The sequence below is a fragment of the Schistocerca nitens genome, chromosome 2 (genome assembly GCF_023898315.1).
Source record: "Schistocerca nitens isolate TAMUIC-IGC-003100 chromosome 2, iqSchNite1.1, whole genome shotgun sequence".
In the NCBI taxonomy this organism is placed as follows: Eukaryota; Metazoa; Arthropoda; class Insecta; order Orthoptera; family Acrididae; genus Schistocerca; species Schistocerca nitens.
The window spans coordinates 1,071,328,348-1,071,348,185 of record NC_064615.1 but is presented as its reverse complement, the minus strand read 5'-3'; the positions used below and the strand labels follow the sequence as shown (position 1 = coordinate 1,071,348,185).

Sequence of the window (19,838 nt, the reverse complement as noted above, 5' to 3'; positions counted from 1 at the left end):
GAGTGTGTATCATCAAGGGCGAACCATTCGAAGCGCTGAGCTAGCGGAACAGTACCGACCGCAAGATCCAAATGAGATAAATTTGCCGTGGAGGCAGACAAAAACGTAGGGACCCCAGTGTTGAGGCAAACTAGATCTGCTTGGTGGAAGACGTCTAGCAATAGTGAGCCACGTGGACAAGGATGTGGAGATCCCCAAAGCGGGTGGTGGGCATTGAAGTCCCCAACCAGCAAATATGGGGGTGGAGGCTGACCAAGAAGATGAAGGAGATCAGCTCGTCCCATTGGTGTGGACGATGGAATGTATACAGTACAAAGAGAGAACATGTATCCGGAAAGGGAAAGACGGACGGCGACAGCTTGGAAGGAAGTGTTTAAATGGATTGGGTGATAATGGACAGTTTCATGGAGAAGAATCATGAGTCCTCCATGTGCTGGAGTGCCTTCAACAGAGGGGAGATCATATCGGACGGACTGAAAATGAGGGAGAACAAAGCGGTCATGGGGACGCAGCTTTGTTTCCTGAAGACAGAAGATGACCGGCGAGTAGGATTGTAAGAGGACAATTCATCCCGATTGGCTCGAATACCGCGTATATTCCAGTGGATAATCGCCATAGGGTGAACAGAAAATGGAGGAATGTGACCAAGGTCGCTGTCAACTCAACGACTGCTCTGAGCTTGCGACCGACAGCATGGAATGGCATTCAGCCGAAGGCAGAAGATCCTGATCCATACGTTGGTCAGGAGCACCTCCTTCCACCAGCGATCGGCCGGTTGATCGGCCGCCAGCAGTGCGCCTCGGCGACACAGAAGACGGCCGAGGGCGACTTCCGCCAGGTGGTACTGTAGATGGGACACGCCTTGGCGGAGAAGGAGAGGAACTGGGTTTCTTTGTAGCCTTCTTGGAAGTATGAGGTTTAGAGGAAGGAGGAACCGATGGTGGTAAAGTTGCCGTACGTAAAAACTCTTCACGAGTATGCTCTTTCTTCGAAGACTTGGTGTCTGACTTGTGGGCTCGAGATTTAGCAGAACTCGACGAAGGGTGAACCAGAGAGTGGGCAGGCGAAAGTGGTGAGGTTGAACGGCGATCTTTGCGCTGGCCGATCTGACGACCGTGGCACTAAAGGTGAGGTCGCAAGTCTGCGTGGCCGCCTCCTTTGTTGGCCGAGGAGAAGCAAGGACAGTGCTGTATTTTCCTTTCTGAGGCACGGTGGGCTGTCGACTGGCGAATAATTTTCGAGCAGCAAAGGTCGACACCTTTTCCTCTACTCTTATTTCCTGGATGAGCTTTTCGTCCTTAAAAACGGGACAATCTCGAGAGGAAGCGGCGTGGTCACCCATACAGTTGATGCAGCGAGGGGATGGAGGTGGACAAGCACCCTCATGGGCATCCCTGCCACACGTAACACATTTGGCCGGATTGGAACAGGACTGGCTGGTGTGATTAAACCGCTGGCACCGATAGCAACGCGTAGGGTTCGGGACGTAAGGGCGAACGGAAATTATCTCATAGCCGGCTTTGATTTTCGATGGGAGTTGAACTTTGTCAAATGTCAAGAAGACAGTGCGGGTTGGAATGATGTTCGTGTCAACCCTTTTCATAACCCTATAAACAGCCGTTACGCCCTGGTCAGACAGGTAGTGCTGAATTTCTTCGTCAGACAGTCCATCGAGGGAGCGTGTATAAACGACTCCACGCGAGGAATTTATGGTACGGTGCGGTTCCACCCGGACAGGGAAGGTGTGTAGTAGTGACGTACGCAGCAATTTTTGTGCCTGGAGGGCACTGACTGTTTCTAACAACAGGGTGCCATTCCGTAATCTGGAACAAGACTTTACAGGACCTGCAATTGCGTCGACACCTTTCTGAATAATGAAAGGGTTGACCGTGGAGAAGTCGTGACATTCGTCAGACCGAGAAACAACAAGGAACTGTGGCAAGGATGGAAGAACTGACTGTGGTTGAGACCCAGTGAACTTACGTTTGTGAGCAGACATAGTGGAAGGTGAGGAAACCATTGCGGAAGAATCCCCCATGATTACCGGCGTCTCCGATGGCGCGCTCCTCCCTTGTGGGGGCCCTCTCTGAGGGCACTCCCGCCTTAGGTGATTGTTCACACCTCAGGTCACACCTCCCGACAAACGGACGGAGGGTCCAATCGGCACTTTCGGAAGGTATCAGCTCGGGTAATCACCCCTCCCTGGGCCTGGCCGTTACCAGGGGGTACGTTCGTGTCCTACCTGTCTACCCGGGGCGGGGAATTACGCGTTACCCCGTCACCGGCTACGCATGGAAGTGCGTGGGTTGGCCTTCAGACACGCACAGAGAGGAAGAAAGAGAAAGGGAAAGGAAAGAAGAGAGGTCTCAAACGCCACAGCGGAGAAGGTAGAGAGAAGAGGTAAGGAAAAGAGAAGGACAAAGGAAGGATGAAGACTTACAAGCAAGGAAGGAAGGCGAAGAATGTAGTATATGTACAAGCGTCCGTCTCCGGACGTAGGCACAAACCATAACCCCAGAGAAAGGGAAAGAAAGAGCCAGAGGTGAAGGGGGGGGGGGTGGCGAAGATGGGGGATGGGAAGGATGCGGAAAGCTAAGGTACGCAGCCCAGAAAGGAAGGAAGGCCACAGCAGCTCGGGGTCCCGTGCTCGCTACGCACATATCCACAAAAGAGTTGTGGATCCCCTGGGGGGGCTCACCAGATTATCGGCGGCACAGCGCCCCTTACGGAACCCACCCTGAGATGGAGCCAGAAGGCCACGAGAATCGAGTACTCAACTCAATCGTCGGCTCACCATGAGTTTGAGCAACTTGCAAAGAACGTTGGTGAGGCTAATGCCGCAGTAGCTGTCCACCTCCAGTGGGTTCTTGCCAGCTTTCAAAGTGGGGAATATGATGCTTTCCCACCAGTGCGACGGGAACTCACCCTCGACCCGGATATGGTTATGGTTGTAAAGGTCTAGGAGGCATCGCTGGCAGTCTGCCGAGAGCTGTTTCAGCATCTGACGGTGGATGCGATCTGGCCCAGGAGCCATATCAGGGCAAGCAGCTAGGGCACTTTCGAATTCCTCTCACTGAACGGAACATTGTAGGATTCAGGGTGGCGCAAGTGGAATGAAAGGCTCCGACGTTCCAACCGCTCTTTCAGGGAGCGGAAAGCCCGTGGGTAATTTGCAGAAGCAGAACTCAGAGCAAAATTCTCCACTAAGCGTTTTGTACCTATGTCGAGTCAGTACAAACTGCTCCATTCAGTGAGAGCGCAGTGACGCTGACAGGGATCCGATAGCCAGAGTGTCGCCTAATCTTGGCCCAAACCGGCATTGGAGAGATATTGAGGCCAATGGCGGAGACATACCTTTCCCAGCACTCCTGCTTGTGTTGGCGAATCATGTGGCAGGCCCGTGCACGGAGCCGTTTAAAGGCGATGAGGTGTTCAAATGAGGAATGTCGCTTGTGATGCTGGAGCGCCCGCCAGCGTTCTTTAATCGCCTCAGCGATCTCAGACTACTACCAAAAAGAGTGGACCACTGCACCATGGTGTCATTGGAAAGAGACTCGATAGTGGCAATATAGGAGAACAAGTCCCATTCAGCCTTACTCATAGCCAATCTGCAGGTGTACCAAGAAGAGTGACGCTGTGGCAGTGACAGAAAGATCGGAAAGTGGTCACTACCCAACAAGTGGTCGTGCGCACTCCATTGGACAAATGGTAAGAAGCTAGAGCTGCAGATCGAAAGGTTGATAGCTGAGTACATGCCATGCGCCACACTGAAATATACGAGCAAACGAGGGTTTTGGGTGGGGGGAATACGAGCAAACGAGGGTTTTGGGTGGGGGGAATACGAGCAAACGAGGGGTTTGGGGGGGGAATACGAGCAAACGAGGGTTTTGGGGGGGAATACGAGCAAACGAGGGTTTTGGGGGGGAATACGAGCAAACGAGGGTTTTGGGGGGGGGAATACGAGCAAACGAGGGTTTTGGGGGGGGAATACGAGCAAACGAGGGTTTTGGGGGGGGAATACGAGCAAACGAGGTTTTTGGGGGGGGAATACGAGCAAACGAGGTTTTTGGGGGGGAATACGAGCAAACGAGGGTTTTGGGGGAGGAATACGAGCAAACGAGGGTTTTGGGGGGGGGGGGAATACGAGCAAACGAGGGTTTTGGGGGGGGGGGAATACGAGCAAACGAGGGTTTTGGGGGGGGGGGAATACGAGCAAACGAGGGTTTTGGGGGGGGAATACGAGCAAACGAGGGTTTTGGGGGGGGGAATACGAGCGAACGAGGGTTTTGGGGGGGGGGAATACGAGCAAACGAGGGTTTTGGGGGGGGGGAATACGAGCAAACGAGGGTTTTTGGGGGGGAATACGAGCAAACGAGGGTTTTGTGCGGGGGGAATACGAGCAAACGAGGGTTTTGTGCGGGGGGAATACGAGCAAACGAGGGTTTTGTGCGGGGGGAATACGAGCAAACGAGGGTTTTGTGCGGGGGGAATACGAGCAAACGAGGGTTTTGTGCGGGGGGAATACGAGCAAACGAGGGTTTTGTGCGGGGGGAATACGAGCAAACGAGGGTTTTGTGCGGGGGGAATACGAGCAAACGAGGGTTTTGTGCGGGGGGAATACGAGCAAACGAGGGTTTTGTGCGGGGGGAATACGAGCAAACGAGGGTTTTGTGCGGGGGGAATACGAGCAAACGAGGGTTTTGTGCGGGGGGAATACGAGCAAACGAGGGTTTTTGGGGGGGGAATACGAGCAAACGAGGGTTTTTGGGGGGGAATACGAGCAAACGAGGGTTTTGGGGGGGGGAAATACGAGCAAACGAGGGTTTTGGGGGGGGGGGAAATACGAGCAAACGAGGGTTTGGGGGGGGGGGAAATACGAGCAAACGAGGGGTTTGGGGGGGGGGAAATACGAGCAAACGAGGGGTTTGGGGGGGGGGGAAATACGAGCAAACGAGGGGTTTGGGGGGGGGAAATACGAGCAAACGAGGGGTTTGGGGGGGGGGAATACGAGCAAACGAGGGTTTTGGGGGGGGATACGAGCAAACGAGGGTTTTGGGGGGGATACGAGCAAACGAGGGTTTTGGGGGGTGATACGAGCAAACGAGGGGTTGGGGGGGGAATACGAGCAAACGAGGGGTTTGGGGGGGGGAATACGAGCAAACGAGGGGTTTTGGGGGGGGAATACGAGCAAACGAGTGTTTTGGGGGGGGGAATACGAGCAAACGTGGGTTTTGGGGGGGGGGGTATACGAGCAAACGAGGGGTTTGGGGGGAGGGGCGGGGAATACGAGCGAACGAGGGGTTTGGGGGGAGGGGCGGGGAATACGAGCGAACGAGGGGTTTGGGGGGAGGGGCGGGGAATACGAGCGAACGAGGGGTTTGGGGGGAGGGGCGGGGAATACGAGCGAACGAGGGGTTTGGGGGGAGGGGCGGGGAATACGAGCGAACGAGGGGTTTGGGGGGAGGGGCGGGGAATACGAGCGAACGAGGGGTTTGGGGGGAGGGGCGGGGAATACGAGCGAACGAGGGGTTTGGGGGGAGGGGCGGGGAATACGAGCGAACGAGGGGTTTGGGGGGAGGGGCGGGGAATACGAGCGAACGAGGGGTTTGGGGGGAGGGGCGGAGAATACGAGCGAACGAGGGGTTTGGGGGGAGGGGCGGGGAATACGAGCGAACGAGGGGTTTGGGGGGAGGGGCGGGGAATACGAGCGAACGAGGGGTTTGGGGGGAGGGGCGGGGAATACGAGCGAACGAGGGGTTTGGGGGGAGGAGCGGGGAATACGAGCGAACGAGGGGTTTGGGGGGAGGGGCGGGGAATACGAGCGAACGAGGGGTTTGGGGGGAGGGGCGGGGAATACGAGCGAACGAGGGGTTTGGGGGGAGGTGCGGGGAATACGAGCGAACGAGGGGTTTGGGGGGAGGGGCGGGGAATACGAGCGAACGAGCGGTTTGGGGGGAGGGGCGGGGAATACGAGCGAACGAGGGGTTTGGGGGGAGGGGCGGGGAATACGAGCGAACGAGGGGTTTGGGGGGAGGGGCGGGGAATACGAGCGAACGAGGGGTTTGGGGGGAGGGGCGGGGAATACGAGCGAACGAGGGGTTTGGGGGGAGGGGCGGGGAATACGAGCGAACGAGGGGTTTGGGGGGAGGGGCGGGGAATACGAGCGAAGCAGTGGTTTGGGGGGGGGGAATACAAGCGAACGAGGTTGTGGGGGAGGGTATTGGCGTATGAGGAAGGAGACCTGCGTGATCGATAGGAGTGTAGATTGCTTGGTGTGAGGAGTAAATGGACTTATATAGTGGTCATTAGTTCCTTATTCCTTAGTCGTGCTGGTCTGTCAGAATCAGACGCCAAATGTATCTTATCGCCTTACATTCAGGAATGAAAGAAGATGGATTAAGCAGCATGAATTATCGTACTGAAGCAGATAACTATCAAACCAAAATCGAAAACCTTTACTAAAAGGAAGTAAGCAGTAGAAGATGGCTAAGCAATATAGCATACAGTCTTGGCGATCTAAGTTCAAGACTAAAAAAGTGTGATCCAGTCACTCTGCAACATACTAATATCACCAACCTAATAACACATGACAAGAGAAAAACAGATGGTGAGAAAGTTGAGAGAGGACAATTCAGTCTCATCCCTATTTTTGATAAAGGATTTATCGCAACATTACACAACTTCAGTGAGACTGTAGAAAGTTAATGTCCTGAGCAGATGTTCATGGAGCTTGGTAGGGCACTAAAAGCAAGAGGTACTTTTATGGTTCATAGACATAGAAACAGCATTTTGGATTAAGAAAGCAAGTGGCAGCGAGCCCATCCCTCAGTAAATCTTACTGGACAGGTCCTCAGCTGCACAGGGCAGAAAGAGCACCCCCTAGTCGAGACAGGTCTCCAGCAGGACAATGCCGCTATACCTACATTGGCGCCAGCTAAGGGCTGGGCTGGGGTCGACGGACTGAAGGAACGTGTCTACACAGCTGCATCATAAACTGGGCATCGCGTGCAGTGCTACGCCTAATAAAATTCAGAAGTTTTAGTGTTCACCGACACTGCAAATAGGCCTGTGACCCCACTTCCATTAGCTGCCTCGGTCGTATAACAACCTCTGGCATCTGAGAAATGCTTAGAATGTTTATGACACCTCACAGCTAGGACTAACATGTTACAAGACACAGGCTATTTAGATTAGGATCTCTAAGATTTTATCTGTTTGCTTGTTACAGGAAGAGACGCGACTTCGGAGAAAAACATCGCCTCCCACTGCGAAAACTCAAAAAGCTATTAGTTGGTTTCTTTCTTTCCAGAGACGAAAGTTTCGTAACTCTTGCGCTGGTTCGAATTGAGTGTGTTCTGTCGTGTAAAAGAGGAGACTTAGAGCCCCTAAATTCCTGCAATTGGCTCAAGACGGGGTGAAGGCCGTGTCGTTCGTGCACTTTGCGGGAAATGTGGATTTTTTTTTCTGTAGAGTTGCCAAACACTCTGTTTCTGAACTTCGATCTGGAAGCAACTTCTGGTCGAAGCTCTGGCATGTGTGGTTGGTACTAGGGACCTGTCCTGAGACACTTTCCATGCGAATATTTAGACTGGGGAGTCTCTGAAGTCACATAGTTGTTACAGTAAGAAGTTGACCAAACGTCTGACTACTCGTTTGCCGACATCACACTTATTCGTTTTTGGTTTACCAGTTGTGACGTTTGGAATCGTTGCGCACTCTTTAATGTATGTGAGCCAAATTGGTCCTTGGTACGACCAGCGAACGGGTGTGTGACACACACTGAAATCTACCATGATTTCAGGGTTTCGATGGAAAATCTCACGATCTTGAGATCAGGCAGACGGATCGCTATTTACTCTCTCTTTCGTGGCCGCGGTCGATTTACAGGTGCCGCCTTACGCCTCGCGTCTGCCGCGCACGTTTCGCCAGCTACAAGTTACATCGCTGCGCGAAGTAAAAAGGACAATGTACCGCTGCACCGGCCTTGTCGGGGCATAAAAATCCCAATCGCCACTTGCTCTCAGCTGCACCAATACAGACTTCTGTAGATTTAAACAGTCAAAGTCTGCTCAGCGTCAGATTAATTCAGATTGAGTTATCCTCATTTTTAGGGCCAGTGTAGTTGGATCCTGGGTGGCACAAGAGAGTGATGTCCATTGTGGTCTTACACCATTTGTTAGTTGTTTACGTTATTCTATCATAACGTGTTTCGCATAGATCATGTCTGTTTTTGGAAAGTAAGTGACAGTGAACTCTAGTTCACTGTCTAGTTGTACAGACAGCTTGCGAGGGAACCAGTAAGGTTTGAATTGTTGTTGGGTGAAGAACTGGGAAATGAAGACGCCCAACTGCAGAAAGTGATAAAAATCCCCCTTTCGAACAGAACTTAAATATGTATCACCCGTAAAGGGACTGTCACTCAAGCATGTAGGTAGTGAGTCAGGATGTTCAGAAGTCCACCTCTGGGTAGCTACTTTCCAACAGTCCAGCAAGTTATGGACCATTGTGAAGCGTGCACCACATCCACACTGAGGCGGATCCTTATAATGTAGGTGGCCACGTGTCAGCCAATTACGGCCGATATGGAGCTGGCGACAGGTAACAGTCACTTCGAGAGGCTTGCATACATGATCGCCATACGTTTGTAGTCTCCTTTATCATATGTAACTTATTTGGTAAAGTCAGGCAGAATCATTTTCTGTTCCAGATCCTAAGAACACTGCGGCGTAATAGTGATCGAAGTTCAGATTCCGGTATGCCGATATCCAGACTGAGTTTACGAGTATCATCTTTGGCTAGCCTGTCACAAAGTTCATTTCCCAGGATTCCGACGTGTCCTGGGGTCCATACAAGCAGCACAGATTGTCCACATTGTTTGAGCATGTGAACGGACTCTTGGATGGCCGTTACCCTAGGATGGAGAGGTTAACGCTACTCGTCGAGAGCCTTTAAGTCAAGTAAGGAGTCGCTACAAATCAGGGACTCCCCTATGCATGAGCGGATATGCTGAGTGCAAGGGATGGCTACCAGCTCTGTTGCGAATAACTTGCAGCCATCTGGCCAGAAGCGCTGGTCAGTGTGTCCAGCATTAGCGAACCCACAGTGACCATCAACCACACAGCCATCCACGTCAAGTACCTCTCCGCTGTGCTCTGAGGCCTGTCAAAGAGCGAGAAACAGGTGCCAGGTTTTGCACAGTGAATTGAGACATTCAGGTGTCTACACGAGGCTGTGGGCGATGTAGGCGCCATGTCTATACGTTCTTGGAACTAGAGGGAAGACTAATTCAGTGGTAAGGGACGACGTGAAAGGCTTATTATAATCCCCGTTTTGGGTCGCCGCTGCACGTGAAGTATCGCCATGTTAGAGAAAAGAAAATGTTTAGACGAACTTTGAGTGTGGATGGTGCGATTTAGAAGCAGTTACTGCCTGATATGCAATTGAGGAACCCCAGCTTCCACGTGTAGGTTCTTCAAAGGGTTCCTTAGGAAAGCCACATGGCAAGTAGAGCTCCACAGTGGTTTGTTTTTGTTTTTTTTTTTGTTTTAGGGCGCAGAACTGCTATAGTCATTAGCGCCCGGTCTGTGACTTAGGAAAAGGTAAAAAACGAAAATGGAAACCAGCAGAATGGGAACGAAACTCAAAAAACTGAAGAAACTAAAAAGAAGGAAAGCTTAAAAAACCACTACAGAAAGGGGTTGGACGTCATCTCACTGGCACTAATAAACTCGAGAACGCGATCGGCTGAGCGCGTATCATCTGCTAAAATGGACGATATTTCAGGCGACAGCTGTAGACGGGCGCGTAACGGAGCAAAATAGGGGCACTCAAGTAAAAGATGTCTTGCCGTCCACAGCTGAGAGCAGTGGGGACAGAGTGGGGGAGGATCGCCGCTTAAAAGATTTCTATGGCTAAAAATTACCTCCTCCCGACGACGCGTTCGGGAGGAAAAGGTCCAAGCACAGGGAAGAGCTTTCACGTCCCGCAATTTATTATGGGGAAGTGTCGACCAATGTGCGAGCCATAAAAAACCAACACGACGACATAAAACAATCCGTAGATCGGGGAAGGGAACCATGCGAATAGCTGGCCGAAGAAGAGAGACTGCAGTCTTGGCCGCTATATCGGCCGCCTCATTTCCACAGATACCAACGTGTCCCGGGAGCCAGAGGAAAGCCACCGAGACGGCCCCCAGGTGGAGCAAGCATAGGCAGTCCTTAATCCGGTGGACCACGGGGTGGACAGTGTGGAGAGCTTGGAGACTGAGGAGAGAGCTGAAAAAATATGAACAGATAACATACTGTATCCGCTGATGGCGACGGATGTATTGGAGAGCCTGGAGAACAGCTTAAAGCTCCGCAGTATAAACGGAACACTGGTCTGGAATCCGAACGCGATGTACGGTGTCGCCAACAATATAGGCACTCCCTACACCTAACGATGTTTTTGAGCTATCAGTGTAATTAAATGTGGCATCCTCCATTTATGCACATAGAGCAGCAAATGCCCGACAATAAACAAGTGAAGGGGTACCATCCTTGGGAAACTGACAAAGGTCATGGAGCAGGCAGGTCCGGGGACGGAGCCAAGGCTGTGCTGTAACCCTAGTTGTCAGGTAAGTTTTAGGATAGCGGATGGAAAGAGAATGGAGCTGTTGACGGACTCCCTACTTCCACCGGGAGGAGGGGCGGCCTGCATAACCTAAATCCAAGGAGGCGTCGAAAAAAATGTCATGGGCCGTATTAGCAGGCATGGAAGACAAATGGCTAGCATAACGACTCAGAAGGACAGGTCGCTGATTGGACAGCGGAGGTACAGCAGTCTCAGCAGAAAGGTTTTCCACAGGGCTGGTGTAAAAAGCTCCAGACACTAAACGTGATTCACGGTGGTGGATAGAGTCGAGACGCCGAAGAATAGACGGCCGAGCAGAGGAGTAGACTATGCTTCCATAGTCCAATTTCGAGCGCACTAAGGCGCGATAGAGGCGGAGAAGGACCACTCGGTCCGCTCCCCAGGAGGTACCATTCAGGACACGGAGGGTGTTAAGCGATCGCAGAGAGCGAGCCGAAAGATAGGAAACGTGGGAGGACCAGCACAGTTTCCTGTCAAACATAAGACCCAAGAATTTAGCGACGTCTGAAAACGGAAGGTTGACAGGTCCTAGATGTAAGGAAGGTGGAGGAAACTCCGTACGACGCCAAAAATTAACACAAACGGTCTTACTGGGAGAAAAGCGGAAGCCTGTTTCGATGCTCCAAGAGTGTAGGCGATTGAGATCTCCTTGAAGGCGTCTTTCAAGAAGGCTGGTCCACTGACAGCTGTAGCAGATCGTAAAATCGTCCACAAAGAGGGAGCCCGAGACATCAGGAAGGAGACAATCCATAATTGGATTTATGGCAATGGCAAACAGTACAACACTCAGCACGGAGCCCTGGGGTACCCCGTTTTCTTGGGAGAAAGTACAGGAGAGAGTAGTGTTCACCCGCACTTTAAATGTGCGCTCTGCCATAAATTAGTGAAGAAAAAGGGGCAACCGACCGCGTCAGCACCAAGAGAACAGTGTGCGGAGGATGCCTGTCCTCCAACAGGTATCGTATGCTCTCTCCAGATAAAAAAATATTGCTACAGTTTGTCGTTTCCGGAGACAATTGTTCATGATATAAGTGGATGGTCAACTGCAGAACGATGCTTTCGGAATCCGCATTGGGCAGGTGTTAAAAGACTGCGGGATTCCAGCCACCAAGCTAAACGGTAATCCACCATACGCTCCAAAACCTTACAGACACTACTCGTGAGAGAAATGGGGCGATAGCTAGAGGGGAGATGTTTGTCCTTTCCAGGTTTCGGAACAGGAACGACGATAGCTTCCCGCCATCGTCTGGGAGAAGTACTGTCGGTCCAAATTCGATTATAAAGGCGAAGGAGGTAACGCAGACAATGGTATGATAAATGCAGAAACATTTGGATGTGGATACCATCCGGTCCTGTGGCGGAGGAGCGAGAAGAAGAGAGTGCATGTTGGAGTTCCCGCATGGAGCGAACAGTATTGTAGCTTTCGCGATTTTGAGAGGAGAAAGCAAGAGGTCGCACTTCCGCTGCACGTTTCTTCGGGAGAAACGCTGGCGGGTAATTTGAAGAGCTCGAAATCTCAGCAAAGTTTTGACCCAATGAGATAGAAATTACGACGCGCATGCCTCGTTCCACCAAGGAACTGGTGGGTGCTGGGGCAATTCGGAGGTGCGAGGTATTGAATGTTCCGCAGCTGTAAGAATAACGTCTGTAATATGAGTGACGGTCATCGAATGTCGCTAGAGACGAAAAAAGTGTCCAATCGGCTTCGGCGAACTTCCAGCGTCTATGGCGCATATATGGGAATTCTGGCTGCAATCGAAGGACACATGGAAAGTGGTTACTGGAGTGTGTATCAGCAAGGGCGAACAATTCGAAGCGCCTAGCTAGCGGAACAGTACCGACCGAAAGATCCAAATAGAAATTTGTCGTGGAGGCAGACAAAAATGTAGGGTCCCCAGTGTTGAGGCAAACAAGATCCGCTTGGTGGAAGACGTCTCTCAATAGTGAGCCACGCGGACAAGGACATGGAGATGGAGATCCCCGAAGCGGGTGGTTGGCATTTAAGTACCCAACCAGCAAATAGTGGGGTGGAAGCTGATCAGCTCGTGAACGATGGAACGTATACAGTACAAAGGGAGAAGGTGTATCCAGAAAGGGGAAGACGGACAGCGACTGCTTGGAAGGAAGTGTTTAAGGGGATTGGGCGATAATGGAGAGTATCATGGAGAAGAGTGAGTCCTCCATGTGCTGGAGGGTCTTCAACAGAGGGGAGATCAAATCAGACTGACTGAAAATGTGGGAAAACAAAGCGGTCGTGGGGACGCAGCTTTGTTTCCTGAACACAACAGATGACCGGCAAGTAGGATCGTAAGAGGATCGTCAATTCATCGCGATTGGCTCGAATGCGACGAATATTCCAATGGATAATGGACATATGGTGGACAGAAAATGGAAGAATGTCACCAAGGTTGCCGTCAACTCGACGACTGCTCAGAGCTTGCGACCGACAGCGTGGATCGCCACTCAGCCGAAGGCAGAAAATCCTGATCCACAGGTTGTTCAGGAGCAGCTCCTGCCACCAGCGATCGGCCGGTTTATCGGCCACCAGCCTTCCGCCTCGGCGACACAGAAGATGGCCGAGTGCGGTTACCGCCAGGTGGTGCTGTAGATGGGACACACCATGGCGGAGAAGGCGAGGAACTGGGTTTCTTATTAGCCTTCTTGGAAACATGATGTTTAGATGAAGGAGGAACCTAAGGTTAAGAAATTGGGGTACGTACAAAATCTTCACATGTATGCTCTTTTTTGGAAGTCTGGGTGTCTGACTTTTGGGATCGAGATTTAGCAGAACACAATGAAGGGTGAGCCATAGAGTGGGCAGGCGAAAGTGGAGAGGTTGAACGGGCGATCTTCGCGCTGACCGATCAGACGACCGTGTCACTAAAGGTGAGATCTCAAGTCTGCGTGGCCACCTCCTTTGTTGACCGAGGAGAAGCAAGGATAGTGCTGTATTTTCCTGTCTGAGGCACAGTGGGCTTTCGACTGGCGAATAATTTTCGAGCAGCAAAGGTCGACACCTTTTCCTTCAGTCTGATTTCCTGAATGAGCTTTTCGTCTTTAAAAATGGGGAAAATCTCTGGAGGAAGCAGCGTGGTCACCCATATAGTTGATGCAATGTGGGGATGGAGGTGGACAAGCACCCTCATGGGCATCCCTGCCACACGTAACACATTTGGCCGGATTGGAACAGGACTGGCTGGTATGACTGAACTGCTGACACCAATAGCAACGCGTAGGGTTTGGGACGTAGGGAAATTCTCGTAGCCCACTTTTATGTCAAATGTCAAGAAGACAGTACGGGTTGGAACGATGTTCGTGTCAATCCTTTTCATGACTCGATGAACAGCCGTTACGCCCTGGTCAGACAGGTAGTGTTAAATTTCCTCGGCGGACAATCCGTCGAGGCAACGTGTATAAACGACTCCACGTGAGGAATTTAAAGTGCGGTGCGCTTCAACCCGGACAGGGAAGGTGTGCAGCAGTCAAGTACGCAGCAATTTTTGTGCCTGGAGGGCACTGACTGTTTCTAACAACAAGGTGGCATTCCATAATCTGGAGCAAGACTTCACAGGACCTGCAATTGCGTCGACACCTTTCTGAATAATGAAAGGGTTGACCGTGGAGAAGTCGTGACCTTCGTCACACCGAGAAACAACAAGGAACTGTGGCATCGATGGAAGAACTGTCTGTGGCTGAGACTCAGTGAACTTACACTTGTGAGCAGACATAGTGGAAGGTGAGGAAACCATTGCGGAAAAATCTCCATGATTACTGGCTTCTCCAATGGCGCACTCCTCCCTTGTGGGGGCCCCTCTCTGAGGGCACTCCTGCCTTAGGCGATTGTTCACACCTCAGGTCACACCTCCCGACAAACGGATGGAGGGACCAATCGGCACTTTTGGCAGGTATCAGCTCGGGTAATCACCCCTCCCTGGGCCTGGCCATTGCCAGCGGGTACGTATGTGTCCTACCTGTCTACCTGGGGCAGGGAATTACGCGTTACCCCGTCACCGGCTACGTATGAAAATGCATGGGTCTGCCTTCAGACACACACAGGGAGGAAAAAAGAGAAAAGGGGGAAAAAAACAGAAAAGGGGGAAAAAAGAGAAAAGGGGGAAAAAAGAGAAAAGGGGGAAAAAAGAGAGAAAAGGGGGAAAAAAGAGAGAAAAGGGGGAAAAAAAGAGAGAAAAGGGGGAAAAAAGAGATAAAAGGGGGAAAAAAAGAGAGAAAAGGGGGGAAAAAAGAGAGAAAAGGGGGGAAAAAAGAGAGAAAAGGGGGAAAAAAAAGAGAGAAAAGGGGGGGAAAAAAAGAGAGAAAAGGGGGAAAAAAAAGAGAGAAAAGGGGGGGAAAAAAAGAGAGAAAAGGGGGAAAAAAAGAGAGAAAAGGGGGGGAAAAAAAGAGAGAAAAGGGGGAAAAAAAAGAGAGAAAAGGGGGGGGAAAAAAGAGAGAAAAGGGGGGGAAAAAAGAGAGAAAAGGGGGAAAAAAAAGAGAGAAAAGGGGGGGAAAAAGAGAGAAAAGGGGGGGGAAAAAGAGAGAAAAGGGGGGGGAAAAAAGAGAGAAAAGGGGGGGGAAAAAGAGAGAAAAGGGGGGGGAAAAAAGAGAGAAAAGGGGGGAAAAAAAGAGAGAAAAGGGGGGGAAAAGAGAGAGAAAAGGGGGGGAAAAGAGAGAAAAGGGGGGAAAAAAGAGAGAAAAGAGGGGAAAAACAAGAGAAAGGGGGGGAAAACAAGAGAAAGGGGGGAAAAACAAGAGAAAGGGGGGAAAAACAAGAGAAAGGGGGGAAAAACAAGAGAAAGGGGGGAAAAACAAGAGAAAGGGGGGAAAAACAAGAGAAAGGGGGGGAAAACATGAGAAAGGGGGGGGAAACATGAGAAAGGGGGGGGAAACATGAGAAAGGGGGGGGAAACATGAGAAAGGGGGGGAAACATGAGAAAGGGGGGGGAAACATGAGAAAGGGGGGGGAAACATGAGAAAGGGGGGGGAAACATGAGAAAGGGGGGGGAAACATGAGAAAGGGGGGGGAAACATGAGAAAGGGGGGGGAAACATTAGAAAGGGGGGAAACATGAGAAAGGGGGGGGAAACATGAGAAAGGGGGGGAAACATGAGAAAGGGGGGGAAACATGAGAAAGGGGGGGAAACATGAGAAAGGGGGGGAAACATGAGAAAGGGAAAACAAAGAAAGGGAAAGAAAAGAAAAGAAGAGAAGTCTCAAACGCCACAGCGGAGGAAAGGGTAAAGTGAAGAGTGAGGAAAAGAGAAAAGAGAAAAGTGAAGAGTGAGGAAAAGAGAAAAGAGAAAAGTGAAGAGTGAGGAAAAGAGAAAAGAGAAAAGTGAAGAGTGAGGAAAAGAGAAAAGAGAAAAGACAAGAGTGAGGAAAAGAGAAAAGAGAAGAAAGACAAGAGTGAGGAAAAGAGAAAAGAGAAGAAAGACAAGAGTGAGGAAAAGAGAAAAGAGAAGAAAGACAAGAGTGAGGAAAAGAGAAAAGAGAAGAAAGACAAGAGTGAGGAAAAGAGAAAAGAGAAGAAAGACAAGAGTGAGGAAAAGAGAAAAGAGAAGAAAGACAAGAGTGAGGAAAAGAGAAAAGAGAAGAAAGACAAGAGTGAGGAAAAGAGAAAAGAGAAGAAAGACAAGAGTGAGGAAAAGAGAAAAGAGAAGAAAGACAAGAGTGAGGAAAAGAGAAAAGAGAAGAAAGACAAGAGTGAGGAAAAGAGAAAAGAGAAGAAAGACAAGAGTGAGGAAAAGAGAAAAGAGAAGAAAGACAAGAGTGAGGAAAAGAGAAAAGAGAAGAAAGACAAGAGTGAGGAAAAGAGAAAAGAGAAGAAAGACAAGAGTGAGGAAAAGAGAAAAGAGAAGAAAGACAAGAGTGAGGAAAAGAGAAAAGAGAAGAAAGACAAGAGTGAGGAAAAGAGAAAAGAGAAGAAAGACAAGAGTGAGGAAAAGAGAAAAGAGAAGAAAGACAAGAGTGAGGAAAAGAGAAAAGAGAAGAAAGACAAGAGTGAGGAAAAGAGAAAAGAGAAGAAAGACAAGAGTGAGGAAAAGAGAAAAGAGAAGAAAGACAAGAGTGAGGAAAAGAGAAAAGAGAAGAAAGACAAGAGTGAGGAAAAGAGAAAAGAGAAGAAAGACAAGAGTGAGGAAAAGAGAAAAGAGAAGAAAGACAAGAGTGAGGAAAAGAGAAAAGAGAAGAAAGACAAGAGTGAGGAAAAGAGAAAAGAGAAGAAAGACAAGAGTGAGGAAAAGAGAAAAGAGAAGAAAGACAAGAGTGAGGAAAAGAGAAAAGAGAAGAAAGACAAGAGTGAGGAAAAGAGAAAAGAGAAGAAAGACAAGAGTGAGGAAAAGAGAAAAGAGAAGAAAGACAAGAGTGAGGAAAAGAGAAAAGAGAAGAAAGACAAGAGTGAGGAAAAGAGAAAAGAGAAGAAAGACAAGAGTGAGGAAAAGAGAAAAGAGAAGAAAGACAAGAGTGAGGAAAAGAGAAAAGAGAAGAAAGACAAGAGTGAGGAAAAGAGAAAAGAGAAGAAAGACAAGAGTGAGGAAAAGAGAAAAGAGAAGAAAGACAAGAGTGAGGAAAAGAGAAAAGAGAAGAAAGACAAGAGTGAGGAAAAGAGAAAAGAGAAGAAAGACAAGAGTGAGGAAAAGAGAAAAGAGAAGAAAGACAAGAGTGAGGAAAAGAGAAAAGAGAAGAAAGACAAGAGTGAGGAAAAGAGAAAAGAGAAGAAAGACAAGAGTGAGGAAAAGAGAAAAGAGAAGAAAGACAAGAGTGAGGAAAAGAGAAGAAAGACAAGAGTGAGGAAAAGAGAAGAAAGACAAGAGTGAGGAAAAGAGAAGAAAGACAAGAGTGAGGAAGAGAGAAGAAAGACAAGAGTGAAGAAGAGAGAAGAAAGACAAGAGTGAGGAAGAGACAAGAGTGAGGAAGAGACAAGAGTGAGGAAGAGACAAGAGTGAGGAAGAGACAAGAGTGAGGAAGAGACAAGAGTGAGGAAGAGACAAGAGTGAGGAAGAGACAAGAGTGAGGAAGAGACAAGAGTGAGGAAGAGACAAGAGTGAGGAAGAGACAAGAGTGAGGAAGAGACAAGAGTGAGGAAGAGACAAGAGTGAGGAAGAGACAAGAGTGAGGAAGAGACAAGAGTGAGGAAGAGACAAGAGTGAGGAAGAGACAAGAGTGAGGAAGAGACAAGAGTGAGGAAGAGACAAGAGTGAGGAAGAGACAAGAGTGAGGAAGAGACAAGAGTGAGGAAGAGACAAGAGTGAGGAAGAGACAAGAGTGAGGAAGAGACAAGAGTGAGGAGAAGACAAGAGTGAGGAGAAGACAAGAGTGAGGAGAAGACAAGAGTGAGGAGAAGACAAGAGTGAGGAGAAGACAAGAGTGAGGAGAAGACAAGAGTGAGGAGAAAAGAGTGAGGAGAAGACAAGAGTGAGGAGAAGACAAGAGTGAGGAGAAGACAAGAGTGAGGAGAAGACAAGAGTGAGGAGAAGATGATGATGATGATGATGTTGATGATTAGTGTTTTAGGGCGCACAACAGCGAGGTTATCAGCGCCCGTTCCCAAAAGTTCAATTCAGAGCCGAATTGTGAGAGAAATGTTATTGTTCAAATTGCAAGATTGGACACAGCACATCAAGACAGGGTGATAAAACTAAAAATAAAATAGCAGTACAAACGGGTAAAAAAGGAATTAACGGTGGCTGAGTGACCACTTACAAATAATGGGTGACCAAACCACCGGACAGCACATTAAGACTGCAATCCCAATATTTTTGGAAGAAGGCCAGACATCACACAAAAACGTAAAACTCTAGCGACACTCGCCTCATTATTAGTTAAAAGAGAGGGTAGGTCTGGTGGGAAACTGAAATCTTCCCTCAAACCCGCATATAAAACACACTCAGTTAAAACATGTCGTATCGACAGCTGCTTCCCACATGTCCGACACGTTGGTGGCTCCTCACGACGTAATAGAAAACCATGTGTCAAAGGACAATGTCCTATTCTAAGCCGGGTAAGGGCTACTTCCTCAGCGCGTCGATGGCGGAAGGAGGTGAGCCACGGTCGGACAGAATCCTTCACCGCTCGCAACTTATTATCCCTCACGTCCAGCCACTGAGCCTCCCACCAACGCATGACCTTCCGAGTCACGAAAGACGTAATGGCCTGCAGGGGGACGGAACAGCGAGCAGGAGGTGGGATGGAGCAAGCCTCCTTGGCAGCCGCATCTGCAAGTTCATTGCCAGGAATCCCTATGTGCCCTGGAACCCAGCAGAAAATTACGTCCTTACCCTGCTGTTGCAAGAGCAGGAGTGCGTCCTGCACCTCTTGCACCATCCGATCTGCTAGGTACATCTGTTCAAGAGCGTGTAGAGCACTTTGGGAATCGGAGCAGATGATGAATTTCGTGCCACGATGTCGGCGCATATGCTCTAATGCTTGCAGAATGGCAAACAGTTCTGCATAGTAAACTGAGAACTGCTCTGGGAGCCCTATCCGATGGACAGTATCGGGGAACACAGCAGAGCAGCCGATAAAATCACCCTGTTTAGACCCATCCGTGTAAACAGTAATAAAATCGGAATGGCGTTCTAAAATCTCAGTAAGTTTAATTTTAAAAAGGTGGTCTGGGGTACAATACTTCCTGTAAGCAGCCAGATCAAGAAGTAATCTTGGCCTTTGTAGTCGCCAGGGAGATCCCCTACTCCATCCCTGGTGGAGTACCTTAATGCCCTCCAGATGTACTAACTCGAGACTCTCCTTCGCACGGATGCCAAACGGCTTTGTTGCCTTCGGACGGTGGCGGAAGAGACGTTCCAGTGCCGGCTGGGAAAAAGTGTTGGACGCCAATGAAAGAGGAGTGGACTTGGCCCTGTACGCGTGCCGTACCACGAGGAGAAGACGCCGAATGGACAGCGGAGGCTCTCCCGCCTCGACACACAGACTAGCAACCGGACTCGTGCGATAAGCCCCCGTTGAAAGCCTAATACCCTCATGGTGAATCACGTCCAACATTTTGAGGTAGGAAGGTCTGGCAGAGCCATAAGCTTGACATCCGTATTCCAGTCGAGGTCGCACAAAGGCCTTATAAAGTTGGAGCAGACGTGCCCTGTCAGCGCCCCAGGATCTATGACTGACGCATTTAAGGACGTTTAATGCCTTGAAACAGCGGACCTTTAGATCCTTTAAGTGTGGCAACCATGTGAGCTTCTCATCAAAAATAAGCC

The 19,838-nt window shown here is 49.8% G+C and overlaps 1 protein-coding gene across 1 annotated transcript in view; it reads left to right on the top strand.

Annotated features, from left to right (window-relative positions):
- The window catches only part of LOC126235555 (axoneme-associated protein mst101(2)-like), a 30,671-nt gene extending 13,230 nt beyond the window's left edge, over positions 1–17,441 (top strand). The window contains exon 2 of the mRNA XM_049944272.1: positions 15,999–17,441. Coding sequence (XP_049800229.1) covers positions 15,999–17,441 — 1,443 coding nt within the window. The remainder of the gene's footprint in view (positions 1–15,998) is intronic.
- Positions 17,442–19,838: the final 2,397 nt, after the last annotated feature.